The sequence below is a fragment of the Marmota monax genome, unplaced genomic scaffold (genome assembly GCF_021218885.2).
Source record: "Marmota monax isolate L192 unplaced genomic scaffold, Marmota_monax_Labrador192_F-V1.1 WCK01_AAM20220418_F8-fsc00014, whole genome shotgun sequence".
In the NCBI taxonomy this organism is placed as follows: domain Eukaryota; kingdom Metazoa; phylum Chordata; class Mammalia; order Rodentia; family Sciuridae; genus Marmota; species Marmota monax.
In genome coordinates this window covers 38530859-38554259 of record NW_026695222.1, presented here as the reverse complement: position 1 = coordinate 38554259, position 23401 = coordinate 38530859, and the positions used below count along the sequence as shown (strand labels likewise).

Below are 23401 nucleotides of genomic sequence, written 5' to 3'. Positions count from 1 at the left end.
CAAGAGCCAGGAAGCCTGGAGCCACCACCTGGATCTGCAGGTCCACTGCTGCTCTTCGTCCTCCGCAGGTCATCCCCGCAGGGTAGCTTTGGGTGCTGGTACTCTGGTAACAGCTCTTCTTCCACGCGTCTGTTTGTTGGGAATTAATGACAGCCTTCCTTTCCAGGTGGCCGGTGACAGGTTGTCTTTGTAGCTGCTGGACGGGGACCAGGTGAGTGAGAGGGGGTATCAGCTGCAGAAGTGTTGCCCACCTTTCTCACACCACCGGTCAGTAGCTCGTGGGCCTCTGGCTCTAGGTTGGCATCTCTGTTGACCTGGACATGGGTCTGAGCAGTGCTGTCTAGACCTGGCTCCCGGGGTCCTCTCTAGGGTCCTGGGGAGCCTTCTCCCAGTACCCGGCATTCCTCCCACAGGCTGGGTAGCCTTGCTCCACCTGGGTGGCCGCATTGGGGTGCCAGCACTGTGGTCTTGGGCACTGGGAATGCCTGTGGAGTCTGCTAAGGGTCCCTGTGGGACAGACGCTCAGCTAGCTGTGCACCATGGCTCCCAGGCAGGATGGGCCTCCAGTGCCCTGAGCCCTGTGTGGGGATGGGTGCCTGGTGTGCGGGTCCCTGTGGCCACTCATGTGCAGCTTTGAGTGTGGGGCAGTTAGGGACACGGCTGCTGTGACGCCCAGTCAGGGAGGGGCAGCCTGGCAGGGGCGGGCACACCTCCAGCCTCCAGGCAACCTGACCATGTGGCTTGTGAAGTTGGGGGACAGAGGAGGGGCACAGGGGCACGTGGAGGTGGAGTCCAAGAGGTCTGCCTGACTCCCCAGGGGGACCTGAGGGCCCGGCCCAGCCGGCTGTTGTGCAGGCCTCTGCCCACGCACCCCTCAGTGCTGATGGGCATCACCAGATGCTCCTCTTTTCAGAAAGCGCCATCTGCCTTCACACATGCGGTCGACATCACCTCCTTACTCAGAGCTGGGCTCCCCTTTGCGGAACAGCAGGTGGCTCAGGAGGGTCCTGGAGTAGCCAGAGTGCTGTCAGGCAGGGTGGGCAGGTGTCCCTGGAAAAGGCGCTTCCCCTCGGCCTTCCCTGTGACCAGTGCAGACCGCCTTCAGGCTGCCGCAGCTCCCTGCTGATGCGTCTCTGTGCCATGATGGCAGCTCTGAGGACAGAGAGCTGTGGGGGGTGTCTTGAGGCTGGGTCCGCCAGGGCAGGTCCCTCTCAGGCTCTGGTGGCCATCTGCACTGAGTGTGTCCTTACTTTGTGGGCCACCATGAGTCTGTTCACTGTCACACCGAGATTTTGTGTCCCGCCTGGGCACCTTGGCTGGGGGGCATGGATGACCCCACCTGAGCTGGGGTGTCTGGTTGGGGTGGTGGGGAATGGTGTCGGAGGTCGGCAGCTGACCATAGGGAGGTACCTCCTGGGACCCACACGCAGGCCCAGAGGTTTTGGTTGGTGTTTGAAAACAACTTAAAATTTAGATGGTTTCCAGAGAGCCTGAAAAAACAGGCTTTGTGATGAATGGTAAAAATGATAAGGGATGTAGGAAGCTTTGTGTGTGTGTGTGTGTGTGTGTTCACTCTGGGGGCCCCGGGGTGTTTTATACTGAGCTGTATCCTCAGCCCTCTTAAAAACTTTACTTTGAGACAGGGTCTCCCTAAGTTGCTGAGGCTGGCCTCAAATTTACAATCCTTCTGCCTCAGCCTTCCAAGTAGCTGGGATCACAGGGGTGTGCCCCACACTAGGCAACATTATTCCTTCTTGAAAACAGAACTTCAGTAATAAAAGGTTGGTTTTCTCTTTAGGTCTGTTAACTGCCAAGTATCTGCTCCATATCTGTAAATTCATTTTCCTGGCATTACTGTCTCCTTCGCATACGGGAAGCCTATGGGTACACAGAAGGGCATGTAGGTTATAAAGATCAAGACTCCACCCACCTGGGGTGTGGACTTACTAATTTAGATTTTGGGTTTTTTTGTTTGTTTTTTTATATTTTGTTTTATATATTTTTAGTTGTTGATGGGCCTTTATTTTATTCATTTATTTTGTATGCCATGCTGAAAATCAAACCCAGTGCCTCACACATGCTAGGCAATCCCTCTGCCCCTGAGCCACAACCCCAGCCCATAGACTGCACTTTACATTGTCAGCTTGGCGATTTGTCAGCTGCTATAAAAAAACACTTGTTTTAAAGAAAGTGTCTTTGAAGAGAAGTGGGGCTCACAGGTTCAGCCAGCCTGGCTGGTCCTGGGCTGACCTCCGTGGCGAATGATGGGAAAGTGCCCACCCAGAACACATCACTGGAAGCCTGACCCACACAAAACCAGACACACAGGCACTGGAGTCCTGGGGTGCAAGCCCATGTGGGGGCCGGGCCCTGGGGAGGGTGGGAGGGCGCCCACCCTGGGTCTCTGTAGGTGCTGGAGCTGACCCACAGGCTGAGCCCTCAGGACACAGGTGGAGGTGGTGCCTCAGGCTGCCCACCACTTTGGGGACTCAAGGGGCAGAACCCGCGTGCAAGAGACCCCCACATGCGCACACAGACCCTCGGCCTCTGAGCACACTCTCAGAGCCACATTCCAGGAAGTCCAGCCGGAATGTTCTAGAAGGTGCATCAGGCAGCATTTCCCCAGAAACACAGAGCAGGAGGAAGCCAGGGTCACGTGGGCTGGGTGGAGGGACAAGGGAACATGGGGTGAGACCCACTCTCTGGGAGTAAAACTCAGACTGCATGGAACCACTGAGCCCTCACGGGACCTCAGCCATTGCTAGGGTCCACAGCAAACGTCTGCCTTCACCGTGTTTGGAGAAGGCACTTCTTCCCTGTGCCTCAAGTGCCCATCATCCAACTGAAGGGTCCAGTGTGTGCCAGGTCACCCACTGACCAAGCCCCACTGGGAGCCAAGAAGGTTCTTGGTTGTCAGACAAGGCCGATGGATCTGCAGCTGACCTGCTCAAGAAATCAGCCAGAAATAGCAAAAGATGGAGAATTCCAAGAGAATTGGGATCTGTAAAAAAAGTGTCTGAGCTGGGCAGAGCACAGTGGGGCACGCCTGTAATCCCAAGGCTTGGGAGGCTGAGGCAGGAAGATCTTCAGTTCAAAGCCAGCCTCAGCAACAGTGAGGTACTAAGCAACTCAGTGAGACCCTGTCTCTAAATAAAATCCAAAAAAAGAAAAAAAAATTAGGGTTGGGGATGTGACTCAGTGGTCAAGTGCTCCTTCGTTCAGTCCCTGGTACCTACCCCCCCCCCCCCGCAAAAAAAAATGGAAAGAGAAAATACAGTGTCTGGAATTTAAGTTCACAGATAGTCTGAGAGCAGCCAATGCAGAAGGTGGGTCAGTGGCTGGAGACAGATGTGTGGAAAACACTCCCGGCAGGAGCTCAGAGGAAGAAAGAAGGGGCATGAAGCTGCGAGGCGCGGTGCGGAGCTCGCGAGGTGGAGAGAGCCACTGGGATGCTCCAGGACGGAGCAAGACAGCGTGGGCTCAGGAGCTGTGAGCACCAAGACCAACCAGCCAGCCACAGAAGCAGCCACAGGTACACGCTGACTCGAGGACAAGGACGCAGCCAGAGGAGACTTTTCCCTCCAAGAGCCGCAGTGCTGGGGCTGCAGCCCTGAGGACAGGCCGCCCACCGGGAATGGCGACGGCAGGAAGTCAGCTCAGCGTTGGGGGCATGTGCAGGGCCTTGTCAGGCACCCAGGGGGAGCCAGAGAGCTCACCTCCTAGGACAGGTCTCCAGGGGGAAGCACCCAGCCGGCAGCCCAGGGTGACAGCAGCCCAGGGTGACGAGGTTGGGTTGCTGACTGGTTGTTCAGTCCTCGCACAGTCCAGGTGGTTGTGGCCAAAACACAGTGCAACTGGGGGCTGTGACAAGAACCGGCCACTCCTGACCATGGGAAAGGGGCGGGAGAGGAGGCTCAATGATACCCAGCACCTCCATGGCTGGCCCTCAAAGGAGGCCCGGATACCCAGGAAAGAACTGGGTACCTCCCTGGGCAGGAGCTCTGACCAGAGTGTGCTGTGCGTGAGTGGACACATCACGGCAAGTCCCTCCCGGGGGCACACTGCGCTGCTCCCATCGAAGTGGAAAAAACAATCCTTGGGGGCTGCAGTTGCGGCTCAGGGGAAAAGTGCTCGCCTGGCATGCGTGAGGCACTGAGTTCAATTCCCAGCACCACATAGAAATTAAACAAAGGTGTTGTGTCCACCAACAACTAAGAAATAAATATTAAAAAAAGAAAAGTAAAAGAAAAGTAAAACAATCCTTGCCTTTTTGGAGGGAGGTGCATAAGGGGCCCTGAGTGTGGCTGAGGTGGTTCTGAACTCTTGGACTCACGTGATCCTCCTACCCCAGCCTCCCGAGTGGCTGGGATAGAAGAAAGTTGTGCACTACCATACCCAACTTTCTTTTTGGTTTTAGCCTTTAAAAAAATATTTACCACTTATGGATGACAGACTATGTAGATAAGAACACAGGAAAATATAAAGCAAAAAGATAAGCCAGGCAGACACCAACCTAGAGAAAGCAATATTAATGCCAAAGTACACTTTAAGGTGTCACAGCCTGGTCTGGTGGCCATGCCAGAAATCCCAGCAACTCGGCAGGCTGAGGCAGGAGAATTGTAAGTTCAAAGCCAGCCTCAGCACTTAGGGAGGCCCTGAGCAACTTACCCAGAATACCTCTCTAAATAAAATATACAAACACACAAATGACTGGGGGGGTGGCTCAGTAGTAGAGTATCCTTGGCTTCATTTCCAGTACAAAAAAAAAGGTAGCAATTAAACAGTGAACTTGACATTCCTATATGTGTCCAAAAATAAGTTCAGTCTTTAAGTACATGGAACAAAAGTCGGCAAGAAGCTAGAGGGAGCTGTGGACAAGTGCATGGTCATATCGGGGGTTTCTGACACCTTGTCCGGCTAGCCAGACTGCCCTTGGCTTCAGCTTGCTGACACTTTGTGGAGAATCTTGTATCTGAATGACCAAGGAGCGGCTTTAGCACGGGTGCAGGAAAGGGTTACCAAGGACAAGGCAGACCAGCCATGTCCCAGGACTGAGACTGCAGGTGGCTGGAGCTGGGGTCAGCCAGAGGAAGATGCTAGAACTTCCCAAAGGTTCTGCTTGAGGCCACAACTGGACTGAGATCCTGTGTCACTGGACGCCACGGAGGTGGTGACATTTTGAGTTGAATGATAGTGGAAGTAAGAGCACCTCAAAACTTCAGAGCACCCTGAGACAGTGCTCAGAGCTCTGTTGCCCTGATGAGAAAAGGAGAAGGCTCTGGATTCATATGTCAGGAATCAAGGAGGAGCTGAATACAGTGGAGTGCACCTGTGATCCCACTGGCCTGGGAGGCTGGGGCAGGAAGATCACGAGTTCAAAGCCAGCCTCAGCAACTTATCGAGGCCCTAAGCAACTCAGTGAGACTCTGTCTCTAAATAAACTACAAAATAGGGCTGGGGATGTGGTTCAGTGGCCAAGTGCCCCTGAGTTCAATCCCCTGTACACCCCCCTCAAAAGAAAAGAAAAGGAATCCAAGAAGAGAAGAGTGTGGGGTCAGCACTCCACCCTCTCCACCCTGGTACCAGACACCGAGGAGTCAAGTCGCTTGATTCAGGGTCTCAGGGGCTTCAGCTCAGGGTCACTGGGCTCCATCGTTTCTGGGCCTGAGTGAGGCAGGTCAAGGTGGCAGCACGTGGAGGAGCAGAGCTGTCACCTCATGGTGGCCAGGAGGCAGGGAGAAGGGAAGGAAGGGGCTGGGGACAAGACGTAGTGCCCAAAGGCTCATCCCCAAGGACGGGGTCTCCACCACTCCCCAAAGTGCGTTCAGCTCTGAGCCCACCTGAGGACTCATCCACGATGGGTGCCGTTGGAGCCTCACAGTCCAGGCGCCCCAAGATCCCCTGCTCTGAACACTGCCGCACTGGGGACCAAGCCTTCAGCACTGCAGGCCAGGCCACGGCAGATACCACGCGCAACCCAAGGGAGGCAGGAGACAGAGGAGGAGCAGACACCAGTGAGACCGAGCGTCCCTCGGCAAGGAGGAGCAGGGCCAGAGGCCCAACTGCCCAGCTGGGCGCACTGCACCTGCCCGTGGTCCCAGGGACAAGGCTGAGGCGGAAGCATTGCAGGTTTGAGGCCCTGCCTCAGTAAGGTCAAGGTGGGGTTGGCTCCGTGGTGGAGACCTTGCCTACGTCATGCAAGGCCCTGGGTTCAGTCCCCAGCACCAACAGAACAGCAGCCGTGCCTTGGGGCAGGTAGGTGCTCAGAACCTTCAAGGAGCTTTTGCAAATCAGCCTATGGGACTCACCGCGTTTGCAGAATAAAGGAGAAAAAGGAAAGGGAACCCTGTGATCCTAAACCCAGTGGCATTCATAGTAAGAATTCCCAGCCTAGTGGAGTAGAAAGAAGTGATCCCCGGTGTCTAGGGAAGTCAGAGTCGCCCTCAGGGCCCTCCCAACAACTGACCCAAGCCACCCTGGCTACAGGGCTTGGTCTTCAGTGGCATGAAGCTCTGTGCTGCAGCAGAGACCACACAGCTGAACTCAGATTCTGTTTTGGGGGGATCTCAGTGGTGGCGGTATCATGTGATACTGGGCCGTGGCATCTCTGAGTCACTGTGTTCAGTAAGGGCAGACCATCAACTCCCTGCAGCGTGGGGTGGTGGCTGGCTCTAGGGGTCGGGAGGTGGGGCCCACCTTTCAGCTCACAGTGGGCTTCTGGGGATGGGGCCCCGTGGTCACCTGAGGAGCTCGCACACTGTGTCTGTGACCTCCCCCAGGTGAACACTCTGTGGGTTGGCCAAGGTCCTGAGCAGGGAGGTGTGTGCAGAGTGGGCTCCTGAGGACAGGCCCTCTGGGGTCTCCTGGCAGGCCCAGTGGCCTTGGGAGCTGGTGGTGCCCACCCCCCGCCCCAGTGCAGACCTGCTGGGGGTGGGGGCAGGCAGGAGTTGGTTGTGGTTTTGATTTGGTCTTTTGCAGTACTGGAGACGGAGGTGCTTTACCACTGAGCCACGTGAGACACTGTTTTAGTCGGCTTTTTCACTGCCATGACCAGAAGAGCTGAGGAGAACAATTAGGGGAAGAAACACTTATTTTGGCTCATGGTTTCAGAGGTTCGGTGCAGAGGAAGCCAGCTCCATCCCTCTGGGCCCGAGATGAGGCTCAGGAGGGCATGGAAGAGGAAAGCAGCTCAGGATGTGGCAAACAGGCAGAGAGCTCTGCTCCCCAGGGACAACCCAGAGACCCCCAGGCAGGCCCCAGTGACCTCCTCCCCAGCCACACCCGCCTGCCTGAATCTCCACCCAGTTAACCCTCACCTGAGTGCCTGACTAGGTCCAGGCCTCTCAGTCTTCTCCTTCTTGCTTTGTCTCACTGAGCTGCTTGGGGACATCCAGCGTCTGAACCAGGACAGTTGCCCAGGCGTCCTCAGATCCCTGTGCACTGACGTGAGCCCGTGTCAGCAGCACAAATGGGCAAATGCAGGCGGCACAGAGTGTTGGGATGGGGGGCCTCTGAGGCTGCTGCGCAGTGTACTGCTGAGTGTGTGTGCGTGTGGGTGCACAGACAGGTGAGGCCTCACTGAGCTGGGTCCTGGGGTGCACGCACTTGCCCACGGTTAAGATCTTGAAACAACTTGGATACATTGTAATTCCGCCTCATTCTAACATAAAACTGTGGCTGCCTTGTAAGTCTTTGAAGTCAACTATGGTCCTTATTTGGACCTGATTTTGAAATACTGTAGAAGTGCACTCTTTGGTAAATGATGACTAGATGAAGAATTGACTGTCTGGAATGGAACCCCTGGTGTTCGGTTTGGTTTAATGGTCTTGCATGTTTTCGTTTATGCCAAGTACTGTTTTTTTTTGGGGGGTGGGGGTTGAACCCAGGGGTGCTCCAGCACTGAGCTGCACCCCAGCTCTGTTTATTTTTATTTAAGACAGGATTTCACAAGTTTCTGAGGCTGGCCTGGAACTTGGATCCTCCAGTGTCAGCCTCCTGAGCAGCTGGGAGCAAGATGTGGCTGCCATGGCAGCTTATGGCAGTGACTCTTTTACTATGTGGCTTTTTAATGTTTATGACAATGAAGCCACACGTCTTGGTGCATTTGTGCTGCCACAACAGAAATCACAGGCTGGATTGTTTATAAAGAAAAGAATTTGGGGCTGGGGATATAGCTCAGTTGGTAGAGTGCCTGCCTCTACCATTCTGGAGACGGAAGTCCACGGGGGAGGGGCTGAGTCTGAAGAGGGCTGCATTCGTTTTATTTATTTATCTATTTTTTGAGACAGCCTCACCTGTGGCCCAGGCTGGTGTAGAACTTGTGGACTTGAGGGGTCCTGCGTGCTGGGACTGCAGGTGCAGCTGTGGCCAGGCCTACTTGCCTTGTCAGCCCAAGGTGGAAGGCCAGCGGGGAAGCCCTGCGTTTGCGACCAGCCTGCTCTCACGGCAGCACACACTCCCAAGATAGCTTGTGTTTGTCCTTTGGCTTTGCAGTGCTGGGATGGAACACAGGGCCAGCACCTGCTAGCCAGGTGTGCCATGTGAGGGAGAGGCCCAGACCTCTCACAGCCCTGTGCCTGGCACCGCGTGGTTGCTGGGACTATGATTCCAACACTGCACCTTGGGCCACATTCCAGCCTTAGCTCTATATGATTTGGGAATTTTCTAAGATATGTAAGCTGTAAGTCACAAAGAAATTACAGGGGATATTAGTTGTTTCCAACTAGGAATGAATTTATCAGACACAGTGGCACTCTCCTGTGACCCTAGCTGTCCCCCTCCTGTCCCTCCAAGAAGCTGAGGCCGAAGGATGGCAAGTTCTAGGCCCCTGGGCAACTCACCAAGACCTTGCCTCAGATAAAGAATAAGAAGGGCTGGAGATGTGGCTCAGTGGTAGAGTGTTTCTGAGGCTCTGGGTTCAATTCCAGTACTGAGAAGAAAAAAAAAAAAAGGACATTGTTCTAATCATCACTGGCTGGGGCGTGGCTCGGTGGTGCAGCAGCTCCTAGCTGGCCGGACCCCGGCAGTGACATGCTGCTGACTGCACACAGCAGGTACATGGTGCCCCCAGTGCCCACTCCTAGTCTCCTGGACCTGTGACTGTGACCCTATTTGGAAAATGGGTCTTTGCAGGTGTGGTTAAATTAAGTATCTCAAATGAGGTCGTCCTGGATTAGAGTGGCTCTAAATTCAGTGACACATGTCTTTATAAGAGGCAGAAGAGGAGACATAGGCTCAGAGGAGGAGCCACCTGAAGATGGAGCCATGTGGCCATCAGCCAAGGGGTACTGGGGCCCAGGAGCTGGAGGGGGCACAAGGAGCCCCCTAGAGTTCACACTGTGGTGTCCCAGGTCTGACCTCCAAAACTATGAGACTGAATTTACTTACTGTTCTGGGCCACCCAGAGGCTCTTTGTTACAGCTGTGACCCTAAAATAACCTGTCAAGAAAAGACCAGAAAGCGTTGTTGCGTTAGCTTCAGAAGCCACAGGTACGGAGTGGCGTTGTGTGCCAGGCCTCTGCTCTGGGCAAGCCCTGCTTAGGAGGGGGAGCCACGGCCAGGAAGTTCCAGGCAGTTTTTATGAGAGAAGAAACAGTGCTTCTATACAGAGAAAGTGTTGATTTAGCACGCAGGTCTGAATTACTAAATAGAAGGCTAAATATATGGTAATACAAAATTCTAATTTTCATGATTGTAAAACCAGAATAGGAACCATGGCTGTGTTCCCCCAAAAAGTTGTTTTAAGTAAAACAGTGTAGAAATTCATGTCCTGTTCCCCTCCCACCTAGAGGGTGTGCATCACCCCCCAGGTACGGCAGTGGGGACACAGGGTTCTGAGGAAGAGCAGTCCTTCCTGGTGGAGGTGTGGCTGGAAAAGGGGAATATTTTTGTGCCTAGTTCACTGGACCACATCAAGGACAGAGCCCAGTGGTCAGGGAGGACAAAGCAGGGTGTGGGCAGTGGCTGGACAGAGGCCTGTCTCCTGTGGGTCACCTTGCTGAGCGCCCGCTCTCTTTGTGCCACTGGTGTAGCCTGTTGGATAGACTCGCCCTAGCTAAGGCAGTGCACATCATCAGCAGACACTGGACACCAACTCCCCCCGAGGACCCTGCTTTTGGGCGGGTCCTACTGGAGTGTGCCCCTCTGCTGCGATCCTGCCTGCACAGGCACCAGGTGGACAGGAACAGTTGCAGGGCTGTGGGTAGATACTGCCCAGGACCCGTCTTCAGAAGGTGGTGGGTGGTACAGTCATCTACAGGAACCGCAGTAACCACTGTTCTCGTGGGTGAAAGAGGGGAACACCTGAATGCCCAGCAGCTGGGTCTCTGGCGGATCTGGTATGTGCAGACCTTTGGCAGATGCAAGTCCCAGGCTGTGCGTTGAGGCCATAGTGTGTTGAGTGGGTGCTTTGTGTGCGGAATGCCTTCCGGTCCAGTTCTGACTATATGTGGGTACAACTGGAAGATGGTGCACTGTTGGCTGTGGTCATCTCAGTGCCTATCTTGCCTTAGAGGCCATGCTGAGCGTGGTCCCCCTCCTGTCCCCAGCCACAGGCCATTGCCACACCCACCAACACTGAAAGCTCCTGATGTAGGGACACGGTGTACATCTAATAGAGAGGCTCAGAAGCAGAAGTCTTGTGGACTCCTACTCTCCAGGGGACCTGATGTTGCTTTAGGGGCACAGACAGGGACCGTGGCTCTGGGGAGTGGCTCAGCTATGAGCTATGGTGTCCACTTGGAGTTGTCAGCTCAGGGCTTTCTAGGCCTAGCAGGGATGAACTCTCCCCTCAGTTCTTGGAGAATCATGTGTCCCTGGGACAGGGGTTACTGTCTGTGGGGCACAGGACTCTGGCTCACGGTGGATCTTGCAAGGATCTTCCTGATTGGACCTGTGTGAGTCCAGGGCCAGTGCTCTTGGGGCTGCTCTGCGCTGGCCAGTTTCTAAGTCCCGTGCCGAAGCTGGGGTCTGAGCAGCAGAACCACACTGGAGCCTCTGAGGGTCCCTCAGCAGAGTCAGGGCCCAGGTTCCCTGGGACAGTGTAGCGTATTGGATAGATTAGACCCCTGGTTGTTTTCCAGCAGAGGGGTGCCTCCTTTTCCCTCTGTGTTTTTTGGCCCATGCCTCGCTACGGTGCTGGCTTCTTATCTGCCTCCTGGGAGGTCCTGATATCCAGCAGCATCTGAGGGCATGGGGGAACATCTGAGGACATGGGGAATGTATGAACAGAGACAAGATGGCATGTGCTGGGTTGGTTGTCCACAGGGCTTGCTGCTGCCCATGCCTGGGCTCTTGGTCAGCCCTCGTCAGGGAAAGATTGCTTGAGTGGGCCTCCATTTTGCAGAAGGCTCCTCAGAGGTGGGCACCAGCCTCCCTGGGCTTGGGTTGTGGGTCCCCTTTGGGTGGACAGCACGTGGAGAGGAGGCAGCCAGGTGACCCTTGCACTGACGCCTCTGCTCTCTTCCAGTGAATGAGTTCACGGTGATCAGGAAGAAGTTCAAGTGCCCCTACTGCAGCTTCTCGGCCATGCACCAGTGCATCCTCAAGAGGCACATGCGTTCCCACACCGGGGAGCGGCCCTACCCCTGTGAGATCTGCGGGAAGAAGTTCACGCGCCGTGAGCACATGAAGCGGCACACGCTGGTGAGTGCAGGGCCTGGAGCCGCGGCCTATGCTGAGCTGAGATGTCCTGAAAGGCGGGCAGTGGGGGTGGCTATGGGATGCCTGGACACTCTGCAGTGGGGAAGCCAAGCAGGCCACCATGGACAGCATTCGCCAAGGGGTCACTGCTGCTGGCTTCGGGCTGCCTTGCTCGCCCTGTAGGGGTGGGGCCAGGCTCTGCACCCAGCTGGTGGCTGTCAGGGAGCAGATGCTGAAGAGTGGACCAGCTCAGCTAAGAGCGACAGAGAGGAGGTTGTCTGGAGATAGAGAGGAGATCAGCCTAGCGAGACGGACCCCCAAGGCCCTGAGCCCTGACAGGGGACAGCCCCAGGTGTGATACCAATGGGATGCTGCACTGGGATGGGGGAGCATCTCGGCGTCTTTGGGATGGGGATGGTTTGCAGGCTGGGTCACCTGGAGCTCATCAGCTTCATGGGCAGCCCTGCCAGGCGGCAAGGGCCGAGGCCGGGTTCAGGCTCTCTGTTGGCCTCTGCTGCTCGAGCCTAGTGGGGTACTCTTATTTGAGGTGAGGACAGCTGGGAGCTCCCCTGAGGTTAGGGTCCCTGAATGGCTATAGAGCCCACAGAGGGATATTCTCTAGGGTCCCCCATGTGTCCCTCTGTGAGGTGGGGATGCCTGGATCAGGAAGAGCCCTTGACCATGAAGGGAGGCCAGAGGCAGACCCATGTCCACGAGAAGCCATGAGGTCTTAGCAAGCCAAGTTTAGAATTTTTTCTCTAAGTGAACGTTTGCTTCTGCTTCATCTAATTAATCAGCCATAGAGATCACTTTGCAGACTAAAAGGCACATATGCACCTATTCAGAGGAACCACATCTTGTTTCATGCTAGCAAATGCTGATGAGTCTCAATGAGGGTCATTGCATTTGTCTAGAGAACCCACAGGAGGGCCCTGAAAAATGTACTTAAAACATTTGAGCCAGCTGCAGTGGCCATGCCTGTAACCCCAACTGTTCATGAGGCTGAGGCAGGAGGACCTCTAGTTGTAGGCCAGCCTGGGCAATTTAGCAAGACTCTGTCTCAAAATAAAAAATAAAAAGGCTGAGGATGTAGCCCAGTGGTAGAGCACTTATCTAGCATGCATGAGGCCCTGAATTCAATCCCTAGTGTTAAAAAAGTAGAATACAAAACAAAAACAAAAACAATGAAGGTGGCCCACCTCTTCCTGAGGAGAGGGTTTCTCTGGGTGCCCACTCTGAGAAACAGGGCCCTGCGTTAGGAGACGGTCTGCGGCCTCCTTGCGCACAGTAGCCATCCTGGCACCTCTGGGGGGCAGACCCAGCAGCAAGGAGTGGGACCCCTCTGTACCTGCGAGGGCTTCAGGTCTGGATGGGGTGGGCCGGCCCTGCTCCACAGCAGCACCACCAAGGGGCTCAGCAACAGTTACCACGGTGCCCAGCACCCTCCCCGAGCAGGAGTGTGAGCACCCACGAGTGCCTGGCCCTCTGGTCCTGGCCATCTGCCTTGGGGACCCCGACTCCTCCTGGGCCTGTTCCTGCCCTGTCATCCCCATTTGCACAGTTCCTGTTGTGACTTGGCCTGGCCGTTTTGTTCCCCTGTGTGGGGGGGCAGAGGGAGGCCCTGAATCTAATACAGAGCAAACAAACCTACAGAATTCTGGACCCAACCCAGGGGTCTAGACCCTGCTGGTTGGGCTTTTGAGGAGGCCATGGGGCTAGCACCCAGCTCCAGGAGCCATCACCAGCTGTTCCTGAAGGTCTCAGGTCCCCCATGTGATGACCTGCCCATGCCACACTCTGGACGTGCAGGTTGTCACGGCAGCCTGGCAGCTGTCACTGGAGCCTTCCCCACTTGGGGTTTGGTGGAAATAACAACCCTGCCTTCAAGAAGGTTGGGTTCAAGAGCAGTGCTCTGTGGGACCAAGGGCCTGGGAAGCTGAGGCCAGTGAGGGGCAGCTCACGAGGCATAGCTGCAGGACCACAGTGATCGCTTGTCAGATCATTGCAAGTAGAAGAAATATGAGCTTAGCCAGGCACGGTGGCACAGGCCTGTAATCTCAGTGGCTCTGGAGGCTGAGGCAGGAGGATCAAGAGTTTAAAGCCAGCCTCGGCAAAAGCGAGGAGCTAAGCAACTCAGTGAGACCCTGTCTCTAAATAAAATACAAAATAGGGCTGGGGGTGTGGCTCAGTGGTCGAGTGCTCCTGAGTTCAGTTCCTGTTAGCACCTCCCTCCAAAAAAAAAAAAAAAAGAAAAGAAAATGTTAGCCAACTTTTTTTTTCTGCTGTGACCAAAATACCTGACAAGAACAACTTAGTGGAGGAAAAAACAACAACTTAGAAGAGGAAAAGTTTATTGTGACTCATGGTTTCAGAGGATTCAGTCCATGGTGGGCCGACTCCATTGCTCTGGGCCCAGGATGAGGCAGAAACACCATGGCAGAGGGCATCGTAGAGGAAAGCTGCTCAGTTCACGGCAGCCAGGAAGCAGAGAAAGACAGCGGGGAAGCCTCCCAGGGCATGCCCCAGAGACCCTCCTCCAGCCAGTCCAACCTCAGGTAGTGCGTTCACCATCCAGGACCCAGACACTGAGGAGGTCCGGACCCTCAGGGTGAGCCCCTCCCAGAGGCCCCACCTCTGACTACTGCTGCGTCGGGGACCATGCCTTCAACACGTGAGCCTGGGACGCTCTCAGCCACCCCAGCAGGACCCCGCTCCCCCTCAGCCTGGCTGCAGTCTTTGTGTGACAGGACTTTCTTGCAGGCAGTGGAGAGCTGGCTTCAGACACCCCCTGGACAGCTCCCTCCCTGTGTGCAGCCAGCTCTCCACAGCTCCAGCTCTTGCACATGGAGGGTAGGCGTCTGCAGGACACAGAGGGCCGAGAGCCTGGAGGTCTGGGGAGGCTGCTGGCACTTGAGGGCAGAAGCATGGCTAGCACCAGGTCCAACCAGAGGGTGGACCGAGGCTCACAGGTAGCTTGCCACGTGTGGGCCCACTGGCCTTTGTTCTTGAAAAGTAGGGTCAGGGCTTGGTTGTGACCAGTCCCTCCAAGCCCTCCTCAAGTTAGCCAGGGGTGCTGTGCTTCTCCACAGACTCCAGTGCCCATGCTGAAGTCTCCACAGGTTCCAAACAGCAGCAGGCATCCTGTCCCCTTCTGCAGAAGGCATCCCGTCTGTGTGTCCTCAGGTCCTAGGGCCTTTGTGTCCTGCTCTCTTGAGGACCCTCTCCCAAATGCTGTTGCTCCCTGTCAGGCATAGCCCTGGTAAGGGGCACTGATCCTGTCCCTTCCTGGCCAATGTGCCTCTTCTGCTGACCTCAGTTGCTAATCTCTGTCCTAGGCTCTCAGTTGACCTCAGGCTCCAGCTGGGGGAGGGAGCTGTGCCTTTTCACCTACAAGGAAATGGTCAGGAGAAGGCTGGGGTGTGGACTTGCCCCCAGTCTGTTCCCAGTTCACCACCATCTCCTGGGACTCCATCCCAATTCCCCTTCCCTCTTTTTTTTCTTTTTAATTTCCTTGTAGTTGTAGATGGATAGAATGCTTTTATTTTATTTGTTTATTTTTATGTGATGCTGAGGATCGAACCCAGTGCCTCACGCATGCTAGGCAATTGCTCTACCACTGAGCTACAGTCCGAGCCCTTGTCCTTCAATCTTGACCTATGGCTCTCCTGCTGCCCAGCCCATCAAGCCATGGGCCTGGACTGGACTCCCAGAAGCCAGATTCAACCTATAGCTTTTGGTCACTGCTGTGTGGGGCTCTCCACCCTTAACCAGCCTGAGCTGGCATCGTCTTTTCCAGGAGGGGCACAGGAGTGCTCCATACGCTGTCTGATGAGAACTCAGCCTGTCCTTGCAGGGACTCTGGAGGAGGGAGCAGTGTGACCTTAGAGAGAAGTATGTAGCAGGGCCTCTGTGTGTGCATGTGTGTGTGTGTGTGTGTGTGTGTGTATGTGTATACTCACACCGAGACCTGGCCCTGCTGGGGCTGCGGGAGGACACTGCTGCCCGTGGTTTCAGCACCCCTAGGGACAGGGCTTTTGGGTGCTGTCCCCAGTTCTGACCATGTAGACTCTGGGCAGCACCCTCAAGCCTGGGCTTGAGGGTCCCAGCAGATCTGTCACCCCCAAGTCATGCCATGGCTATCCTTGCTCATATGCCTCTTTAGGGCCTGGCAGAGACTGCCCCTGGGGGACCTCACCCCTCCACTGACTGCCCTGTCCTCCCAGGTCCACAGCAAGGACAAGAAGTACGTGTGCAAGGTGTGCAGCCGCGTGTTCATGTCTGCAGCCAGCGTGGGCATCAGGCACGGCTCCCGGCGCCACGGTGTGTGTGCCGACTGTGCTGGCCGGGGCGCAGCCGTGCAGTTGGACCATGGGGGCGGCGAAGGCTCCCCTGAGGCCCTGTTCACTGGTGATGGGCCCTACTTGGAAGACCCCGAGGACCCGCGAGGGGAGGGTGAGGAGGAGCTGGGGGAGGATGAGGACGACGACGTGGCAAAGTGGAAGGACGATGTAGGGCTGGCGCCCGAGGACACGCTGTTGGGGGACGACAAGGAGGACGAGGACTCACCACAGGGCCCCCGCAGCCCCACTGCAGGGCCTGAAAAGGACTTCGCCTGGATCTCCTAGGCCCTGCCCCAGTGGGCAGGGTCTGATGGTGGGGTGGTGGCTGCGTCGTTCCGTCCACCTGTGTGTGTGTCTTAGTGGGTCTCAACACCCGACGGCAGGGCAGTGCCCTTCTCAGCCCCTCCTCTGGTCCTCCCTGCAACCAGCCCACTCCCACAGACACCGGCCATGGCCTTGCGGTCAAGGGAGAGCGCATGCTCCTGCCTGTCCTGGGATGCCTGGAGTCCCCAGCAGGTGCCTGCGGGTGTGTGACGGGTCTGGTCTGGGGCGTGCCTCCAGAGCATCAAAGGAGCCCTCTGTGGCTGGCCAGACCCTGGATGCAGGCTGGCCAGGGTGGCCAGGGGCATGAGTTCATCCTCGAGGCCACAGGTCTGAGTCCATGTTGAGAGTTTTGCATACACCGAGCTGCATCCGTCCGCAGCACTGCTCAAGCCCTGCAGCCAGGTGGCTGCCTGTGACCCCGTAGTGGCCCTTTGCCCTCTTGGCTCCTGCCACATAGTGGCAGCCTGTAGAACCCAGGTCTGGTGCACAGAAAGCCCTGCGATCCTCTTACCTCTGGGCTTTGGTGCTTAACAAAGCAGCTGCAGATCCTCGAGATCCAGGGCTCCAGGTGCTCTCTCCGGTGGTCCTGGAGGGCGGGGCCTGAGGAGGCCGCAGCTCCTTCCATGCAGGACTCCTCAGTCAGGGAGGAGACCCCTGGCCAGGCTCCCCATCTCAGGCCCAAAACAGTTCTGCCATGAGGGCCTCAGCTCTGGGTGCACTTCCTCAGAGAGCCTGGGCCCCTTGTCCACCCTGGGCTTGCTCCAGGGCTCCTGCTGACCCCTCTTGGGACGGGCTGGAGCCGGACTCCTGCCATCGTTGCTGCTAACACTGGAGGTGGGTGTCCTTGCTGCAGTGTGCTGCTTCACCTCCCTGCCTGGGTAACCAAATGTTAAAGTAGTTGGAGACATCATGAGGTAGCTGCAGGAAATTCTTACTTTTTGCATTGTTTTTCGCAGTTGGCAAAACTACATAGGGTTGTTTTTCCTTTGGCTTGTTAAGTCCTCCTGCTGTGTTTTGAAGGAGCTTCCCATGTGTTCTCCTTTTTTCCTGAGTGAAAAGCAAAGGCCCCCATGGTGGGCATCTCTGTGCATCACCCAGCGTTGAGGCCCTGGAGGCAGGCTGCCAGACCCACCCTAGAGCATACATGGCAGCCTGTACCCCTCCTCCAGGCTGCTCTGACACCACAACTAAGACATTCCACCCTCTCCTCCTCCTCCTCCTCCTCCTGTGCACCCTCTCAGGGTGAGGTGCAGGCAGCTTGACCACTCCCCACCCTAGGCCAGGGCTCCCTGGGAGCTAGTGTGAGTACCAACTGGAGAGAGAGTTTCTAGTTTCTCCTCCAGACTGCAAGCCAGATGGCTGTTACCTTTTTACTGTCACATCTTCCTCAGTGGAAAAAGGAAAACCCCACAGAACTATGACTTAGGTCCCAGTGGTCACCTGGAGCACATCTCCTGAGAACATTCCCTAAGCACAGCTGTCTGGCAGCTGCTGCCAAGGACACACAGGGTGGGCCCATGTGGGCGCAGGGACATGGTGCTGCCCTTGAGGGCCTGTGTACGGGGAGGAGTTGCAGTTCTCTCTCTTGTTTTTTCAAAGTTAAATCAGCCAGTTTCTACCAGTCACAAGAGGCCGCTCCCCCTGCTGCCATCCAGCCCTGCTGCGCATACATCCCTCCTTGGCAAAGCCATGAGCTCCTGAGCCAGTCCCTAGCGCAAGCTCAGACCCTCCTACACAGAGCATGGGGGCCTTGGCTTGTCACCCATTCTCCCACAACCATGGCGGGGTCTGGGGTGCTCCCAGTGGGGCAGTGTGGCTGACCCCCTGACCAGGAAGCTCCAGCTGAGCTCCCAGCCCCCTTCAGGGCTCTCAGAACTTTGTACCTTTTCTCCCACTTTTTTAACACCTTTTCTATACACTGATTTTCTTACAAGTTGCATTTGGAAACCAGACCTTTGCTACCAGCCTCTGGGTTTTGTACCGGTCCCCCCTCTCAGGCCAAACTGCCCAGGGCCCCCGGCCCACCTCCCCCAGGCACCTCTGCCTGGCACTCAGGATGTCTTGCTCTCTGACTGGCTCCCACTCTGGATGCCTTTGCTGGCCTAGGGGCATATCCTTGAAATGATACTGTACCAGAAAACCAAGGGTCCCAATCTGTCCACCATCTTCCCCGTCTGCTGTGTGGCAGGTCCGCTGTTCTGTTTGCTAGTTGGAGAGTGGAATTTCAAACCCAGATGAACACATCCATCTCAGGAGGCATGGAGGGAAAAGACGTATGTAATGAAGGTTTTTTTTTTTTTTTTATGTGACTGATTTTTTTTTAATCAATGTTCAAACTAATAAATATTTTTTTATGAAGAGGAAAATAATGTGTAGATTACATTTCACATTTTGTATTTTTGTTGTTGTTTGTGTCTGTTTATACCTTGGTGTTTGCAACACCAAAGTGGAAGATACAGTCCATGGTGGTGGGGGTATGTGAATAGGGAAACCATGATTTTGTAGGGAGCTCTGGATCCTGGCCAGGTTGTTTGGACTCTGGGTCTGGGCAATAGGATGCTGCCAGGACTCTCCAGGGCCTGACTCCGGACACAGCTATGCTTCCAACTTTGCACATCTTCCTTTTTAAGAAAGAAAACTGAGAAAATGCAAAACTGGAACTTTTTTGCAATATTATGAAAGATAATCTTCAGCTCATTTTGTGACATGTGCAGCTCTTTAAGAAGCCATACTTTCTAGTGGTTGTCTTTTGTTTAGATCCTGTTGTTTTGTACGCGGCCCTTTTAGAACCACTTGTAGTGAGGGTGCTGTGTGTGTGTGCTTCCCTTAAATATTTATTTTTTTTCAACATGCTTTCAACCTGTCATCAAAAACAGAAGAGACAAAAAAAAAAAAAAAAAAAAAAAAGGGCAGTGTTTGGAGACTGTTGATTTTTTTCTTGGGATGCTCTATTATATTGACTTTATATATTATTATAAACCTGTGTTTGTACTGGAGATGTGTTTAATATTTGGGGAGGTTTTTCAGTCCATTGGTGGAAAATCACAGCTGCTGCCTAGGTCTTGGTAGCCAGAGGCCAGGCCAGCAGCCAGCATCACCTTCTCTTCTCTACAGAGGGTCTGGAGTTTCCTGCTTGCCTCCACAGGCTCCAGGCCTGCCTGTGGAGTTCCTTTCTGTGACGGGATTAGCATAGACATTCTTGCAAAGCGATTACTTTCAATAAATTGGGAAATTGCTGCTCCCAGCAGATGCCTCCTGTGTTTCAGATAGCCCCCTCCTCGGCCTCATCTTGGATACAGGGGGCTGGATTGGAGACCCCCAGCCCCGTGGCCTCCCCCCATCCCTGCCCACAAGGTCCTGGACCCATTCCTTCCCTCCAGGAGGCAGACTCAGCTTCTGGAAAAAAAACCCAATTTTTAATTTTTCTCCTCGCCTGGTGGCCCAGACGTGAGACACCTGAGCTTCAGAAACATGGAAAAAGTCAGCCCTGGCCCCTAAACCATTGCATTAGGTGTGAGTATGGGAGTCCCCTTCTCAACACCCCTCAAAGTGCCTCTTGGACCGAACCCTACAGCTGGCCTGCCAACATCCTTGGCCAGTCCTGGGCCAACAGGCAGCGGGGCAACAATCCTGGGGCCAAGAGGACAGTGATGTTATTTGGCTTTAGTGCAAAAACGCTGGCTTCTTCAGAGGCACTTTGAATAGCAGGACCCCTTTCCCCACTGCTGGGGTCCAGGGTCACCATCTCCCCTACTGTCTCCTGCCTTAGGAAGTAGCCCCACAGCTACAAGAGGCAAGGCCTGGTGATTGCCCAGGACAGGAGGTGGGACAGCAGGGCCAGTGGGCTCAGTCCAGGAACCGCTGACAAGCCTTCTTCCAGCGGCAGGCTGTGCACCACAGGTCCCGGTGATCCGTGCCGTACACCTTCCGGCACTTCTTGGCATCACCGCGGGGCTTCCTGGGGAGACAGGTGGGAGACGAGTGCTGTCAGCTGGGACCCTCCCCACCTGGCACCTGACTGGGCCCGCAACCCACACGCACCTCAAGCTGGCACCAAGCTTGGAGGGCAGGGCTGGTGCAGTGGCCTGGCCCTCAGTGGGCTGCGGGTCCACATGGACGGGTGCCAGGCAGCCCTGGGGGGAGCTGCAACTTGGACTTCGCTCCTCTCCAGAGTGCCCTGAGACTTGCTCCCAGCTGCCACCTGTTGCCTCCCCAGCATGGTGGGCATGGTCACCGTGGCATGTCTTGGGAGGAACTGCAGAGCTAAGCAAAGGGGGCAGGGGCAGGGCCAGGGGCCGCAGCAGGCTGGGCAGGTCCAGATGGGGGAAGGCAGGTGGCACAGGGGCCTCAGGGGACGTTGGGGCCAGGCTGGACAGCCCATTGGTCAGCATGTCCACACCAATGTCCAGCTCAGTGTAGTAGAAGTCCTCCTCACCATCACTGTGCTCAGGCTCTGCCCGTCTCCTGCTGGGGACACAGCAAGGGAGCTGAAGCGCTGGCCTGGCCTGGCCCCACCGCCCGCCCCCGGCCCCACCGCACCCCAGGTGCACCAGGCGGATGTGTCTCTGAATGGCGGAGGCTGTGCGCAGCACCTTCCCGCAGCTCTTCCACAGGCACTGGAACACCACCTGGACCGCGCTCTGGGCAACAGGGTGTGTGTCAGGAGCAGCACTCGAGTCCACCCGCCCTGGGCTCCCCCAGCTCACCTTCCGTTTCCTCTGAGTGGGCTCCCCAAACAGAAAGTGGGCTGCCTCAGGGGGCAGTGGGGGCGATGGTGTGGACGGGGAGGACTGGTCGCTGGCCTGGTCCCAGACCCAGTCTCCACTGCTGCTGCTGTAGCTGTCAGTGGGCTGCGCCAGGGCCTCCCTCCAGGGTTCCAAGTCAGGCTCTGCAGGAACATGCACCTCAGGACCTCTGGTGGCTTGAGCTGCTCTGTGGGGACCTGCTGCCTGCTGTCTGCCTGATGACCTGCAGTCCCTAACTCAGCTGCCACCTATTCAGGTGAGCCTGGTGGGCAGAGTCTTGGAGAAGATGTTGGTCACAGGGGCATGGGGAGACATCCCCCAGCATAGCAGAGAAAAGGGGGTGCCTGGCATGGTCAACAAAGTGGAGGTGGACAATCTGCAAAGGCCTGGCTTCAGTGAGAGGCACTGAAGATCCATATAACCACTTCAGAAAGAGAGCTGAAGTGTGGGTGGCAGGTCTGCGGACTCTGCTCGATCCCAGAAACTGGGTGGCTGTAGGGTCCTCTGTCCCAGGCCCTGCCCCCACCTGAGCACAGACTTGAGACACACCTGGACTGAAGGATACAGCAGAGGTCCCCAGATAGAGGGGGCTAGTAGACAGGCTTGTAAGGGCTGCCGCGGCCAGGACCTCATCTAGCCGAGCTTTTCCTGGGGGGGATCTGAAGGAGACAGGGGCAAGATGTGGGTGGGTGGGGCCCAACAAGTACTCTAGGACCCTCCCCTGACCCAGCTACACTTTCAAGGCCTGGGCACGTGTTCCAGCACCAGGCTGCCTCACTCCTGGCAGAGAAGGAGGTCTGGCTCCACCCCCAGCTCAGGTTGCAGAGCCCCCAAATCACCAGGAACCACAGGGAACAGGGCTGGGGTCTCTCTGAGGCTGGTGTTCTCTACAGCCTGGGCTTTGTACCCTGCACCCTCAGGATCTACAGGGCACCATGTCTCACTGGTGGGCTAGGACTGACCCCGACCCAGCCCCCATCACATATTAACCAGCGTTGTGCGTTGTGCAACAGCAGCTGTGGGCCCCGGTCCAGGCTTAGGAGGTGGGAGCAGCCAGCAGTCGGCAGCAGCCAGGAGGGAGAATGGGCTTCAAGCACAGGCCGGTCCTGGGCCTCAGCGGGATAGGACAGGGCCCGCCCCTGCTGTGCAGCCAGCCAGAAATGTCTGGGCTTAGGAGTGGGGGAGTGGCAATAGGAGCCCCAGGGATTCCTGGACAGTAAGCCCCACGCAAACTGCACTGCCTCTTCTGCACAGAAACTGACAGCCGCCCCTCCCAGTTCTGCGATGGGACCCCCAATGTAATTGGTCATTTATGTCCAACTCCTCCAGGGTTGGAGAGCTGGGGGAAGAGAACGCAGAAACCCAGTTCCGGACCCTGACCTATTCTCTACCGAGGCCTCCCTCGGGAGGGTCGGGAAGGCAGAAATCCGTGCCCCACCCACTGCCTATGCACACACCGACGCACGTGTGCACACACCCACCTCGGGCACGAACTCCCCCCACCCCAGGGGCTCACCTCTGCCCTGGCACCGGGATGTGCACCGACGGTGTCGGGAGCCCAGCCGCCCCTGCCCACGTCCCCGGGGTCCCTAGGTCTGCAGCCTGCGGCTCTTGCGGCAGCGCGAACTCCAAGCCCGCAAAACCTCCGCCCATAGAAGGGCCCTGCAGATGGAAGAAACTCATAGAAGAGGCAGCCCAGGCCCACCAGCCTGCACCATGGATCCACTTGGCGCCCGCCCCCGCCCCACCGGCATAGCTCCGCCTCCGGCCCCGCCTCGGCGCGGGCGACGGGGGGCGTCCCCCGGCCGCACGGCTGGACCCACGGACATGCAGGGGCCGACGCGGCCACCCCTAGCTGCCACGCCCTCGGGGCCCAAAGTTTGCGCAGCCCCGACGCCATCTTTGCAGCCAGAGAAACTTTGTTGGCGCCCCCGCCCACTGGTACCTGTGGCGGCGCCGGCACCGTCACGGGCGCGGCGCGCGGGCCCGACCCCTGCGCGCTCAGCCACGGCGCCTCGGCCCGTAGCGCACTGGGGTCCCGACCGCCGGCGCGGAGCTGGGGGCGCTCACAGCCCGGACCCGGACCTGGGGAGAGCTCGGCTTCCATGGCCGGCCGGCCGCCGAGGCTGCAGCGGCGAGGGCGGACTCTCGGGAGGCGGCCCCGGGCCGGGCCGGGCTGGCGGGGCCGCCGACCCCCGCCCTGGATCCCGTGCGGCCCTCTCGGTGCTGCGCCGCCCCGAGGCCGCCCGGCCGACCACGCCCCCCGCCCCGGCGCGAGCGCCTATTGGCCGGCGGGCGTATCAACACTCGGTGGCCGGGGCCCGGCGCTCGGCCTCCGACTGGCCCGCGTTG

The 23401-nt window shown here is 56.7% G+C and overlaps 2 protein-coding genes across 4 annotated transcripts in view; one reads left to right on the top strand and one right to left on the bottom strand.

Moving 5' to 3' along the window:
- The window catches only part of Zbtb46 (zinc finger and BTB domain containing 46), a 53297-nt gene extending 33749 nt beyond the window's left edge, over window positions 1-19548 (top strand). For both annotated transcript variants that reach the window (XM_046432855.2, XM_046432853.2), the window contains exons 4-5: window positions 11468-11643; window positions 15864-19548. In XM_046432855.2, the coding sequence (XP_046288811.1) occupies window positions 11468-11643; window positions 15864-16265 (578 nt within the window). In that variant the 3' untranslated portion in view covers window positions 16266-19548. The remainder of the gene's footprint in view (window positions 1-11467; window positions 11644-15863) is intronic.
- Window positions 19549-19698: 150 nt separating this feature from the next.
- Window positions 19699-23290, bottom strand: Slc2a4rg (SLC2A4 regulator). 2 transcript variants are annotated; one of them, XM_046432857.2, is made up of 7 exons: window positions 22995-23290; window positions 22566-22711; window positions 21599-21708; window positions 21011-21192; window positions 20844-20944; window positions 20346-20771; window positions 19699-20262 (listed from the first exon to the last, which is right to left on the bottom strand). In XM_046432857.2, exons 1-7 carry the CDS (start codon window positions 23154-23156, stop codon window positions 20151-20153), a joined length of 1239 nt encoding a protein of 412 aa, XP_046288813.1. In that variant the 5' UTR covers window positions 23157-23290; the 3' UTR covers window positions 19699-20150. The 2 variants fall into 2 exon arrangements, with proteins under 2 accessions (XP_046288813.1, XP_046288814.1); XM_046432858.2 differs by having other exon boundaries at window positions 20346-20768; window positions 22995-23289.
- Window positions 23291-23401: the final 111 nt, after the last annotated feature.